We start from the raw sequence: 2,430 nt of genomic DNA on the forward strand, positions 1-2,430 counted from the left end.
ACCAAACACGCAGCTGCCCCCCACCACCAGATCACACACACACACGCACGCACACACACACACACACACACACACACACGCCGCACCTCTGCCTTTGCGAAGCCGTCACCGAAGCGGCGCGGCGCCAGCAGCTGCACGCGGCCGGTGGGCGTGACCACCACCACCTCGGGCTTGCCGTCACCGTTGAGGTCCGCCTGGTGGCAGCGGAAGTGATGGGCAGCCAGCGGCGGGTGAGAAAGAGCGGCCAGGGTGGGAAGGAGGCAGGGGGCGAGGCGCACTCGCGGCGCGGGGCGGCGCCAACGATCAGCCAAAGGCGACGGCCGCGGCGGCGGGTGACAGGAGCGAGCGGGTGTGCCCATTGTTCTTCTCAAAAGAAGGCGCGGGGAGCGAGTCGGCACACAGGCGCCGCGGATGCAGCGGCGGTTGGAGGGCGCGGCGCGCTCGCCGGCGGCGGCGGCCGCGGTGGCAGTGCAGGCGGCAGCGGCGGGGGCGACATCGGCGGCGGCGGTAGCAAGCAGCTGCAGGCCAGGCCGCCGCAGCGCCGACGGCCAGCCCAACGCAGCGGCGGCAGCAGCGGCTCGCACAATCGCCGGGGGCGGCGGCCGCGGCAGCGGGCAGCCCCACAACCAGCAGCAGCAGCAGGAGCAGCAGGCGAAGCAAGCAGAGGCTCCACACAAGCCAGGCGGCGCCTCACCACTAGGGGCGGCGGCAGCGGCTGCGGGTGCTCCTCCAGTTCATGCAGGGCGGGCTCGTGGTCGGAGAAGGAGTGGTACCTGCAGGCAGTACAGCCAGGCGGTACGGTGATGCCTAGGTACGGTGAGCTGGTCTGTCGGCTGCTGCAGCTCGCTGAAACGAGGGGCCAACAAAGGGGGCGCGCGGCAGCCGGCGGCGGCAGACGCATCGGTGCAGCAAACTTGAATGGCGGCCACGGCGCCAGCAAGGCGTGCAGCGGGCGAGCGGGCCGGCTGGGCTTCTCTGCAGCAACACCAGGGTGCACGCATGCAGCAGGCAGCTGCCGAACCGAGCCTGGAGGCGGCTGCCGGTGGGCGGGCGGCGGCGCACCAGGCCTTCTTGAACTGGTAGGCTCCCTCGTGCTGCAGCGATAGGTAGAGGGCGCACACCGAGAGGAGCAGGATTCCAAAGTCGCGCTTGTACATGGCGCTCGGTTGCCGCTGGTGGAGATGGCCAAGGATTGGGGGCGGTCGGTCGGCGTGTAGCCGGCGTTTAGAGGTGCCGCTGGCGCATGAAAACGCTGTTACAACGGCAGATAGGCACGTGGGAGGGGAGGCCTGCAAGTTTGGTGATCGGCTGAAAGCAGGAGCTGGGATAGCAGGCTGGGGAGCCAGTGGGACGATTGGATGTCCCTCTGGACAGAAGCACAGGGCAGGAAAGCGAGCCGTGTGGGGAGAGCAGGCGAGGTGGAAAGGAGGAGGAATTGCTGCTCCTACCGCGAGTTGCGGCCACCTCAAGCATTGGCGATCACTCGACAAACTCAGTGACATAGTGCTGCGGCTGGCGCCACCTTCCAACTCCCACCCCAATTGGCATGGCGCTCACGCGCTCCGCCATCAAGCGGCGCAAGCAGGGCGGGGGTGGTATGGGACACGCCAGCCACGCCAATGGTCACGCGGACTACGCCAGCAAGGTGCTGCGAATGCTGCCGCCGCCCCGTGCGCCCTCCTGCCGCCTTGGCATGGTGCTGAACGTCCATCCATCTGTGTGCTTGCTGGCAGGCCGCACACTGGCGGGAGCTTCATGACCCAGCCACTGGCAGGCTGGTGGCGTGCAGGTGGGGGTGCGGCGCGGCCGCCGCCGCAACCCTCGGCGTCCACGGCGCCTGCGGCGCCTGCCGCTCCTGCGCCCTCCACGCCTGCCAGGCGCAGGGGGCTGCTGCAGCAGCACCTCGGGGCGGTGCCTCGGGGCTGAGGCCTGTGGCGCAAGCCTGCTCCTGCTGGCATGGCGCCTGCACACCCCCGTAAGCAATGGCGCCGCGCCTCCCTGCAGGCCCGCGGGCTCCCCGGCAGGCTCCTTCCCGCACACCCCCTGGTGGCACTGTGAGCCCGCAGCTGGCAGGCGGCTGGCCCGCGGCCGGGCCCACGCCCGCGCGCCACTGCCTGTCACCCCCGCGCCACGCGGGTGTCGCTGCATTGCAGGCTACCAACCCACCACTTTCCTCCCGCCGAGCAGGCATCTTTCACGATCCTTACGAGCGAGTCAACTTCTGGAGCCACGCCGTCCCCGGCCTGGCGCTGCTGGCGCTGGCGGCAGCGGCGGCNGCGGGTGCGCTCTCCCCGGGTGTTCTGCAGTACATGCCTGCCGGCCCGCCCGGCAGCACCGCGCCCGGCGGCTGGCGGGAGGCGCGGGGCGGCAGCCGCATGGGCTTGCTGGCGGCGGTGTGCGCCGGGCTGCACGCAACCGGCACTGCCCTCT

At 70.7% G+C, this 2,430-nt stretch overlaps 1 protein-coding gene across 1 annotated transcript in view; it reads right to left on the reverse strand.

Moving 5' to 3' along the window:
- The window catches only part of CHLNCDRAFT_59245 (hypothetical protein), a 37,306-nt gene extending 35,947 nt beyond the window's left edge, over positions 1-1,359 (reverse strand). Inside the window, exons 1-3 of the mRNA XM_005843456.1 lie at positions 1,063-1,359; positions 695-773; positions 87-194 (exon numbers count right to left, since the gene is read on the reverse strand). Of these exons, the coding sequence (XP_005843518.1) occupies positions 87-194; positions 695-773; positions 1,063-1,157 (282 nt within the window). The 5' untranslated portion in view covers positions 1,158-1,359. The remainder of the gene's footprint in view (positions 1-86; positions 195-694; positions 774-1,062) is intronic.
- Positions 1,360-2,430: the final 1,071 nt, after the last annotated feature.

Source organism: Chlorella variabilis, assembly GCF_000147415.1.
Source record: "Chlorella variabilis unplaced genomic scaffold CHLNCscaffold_30, whole genome shotgun sequence".
NCBI classification, from domain to species: Eukaryota; Viridiplantae; Chlorophyta; class Trebouxiophyceae; order Chlorellales; family Chlorellaceae; genus Chlorella; species Chlorella variabilis.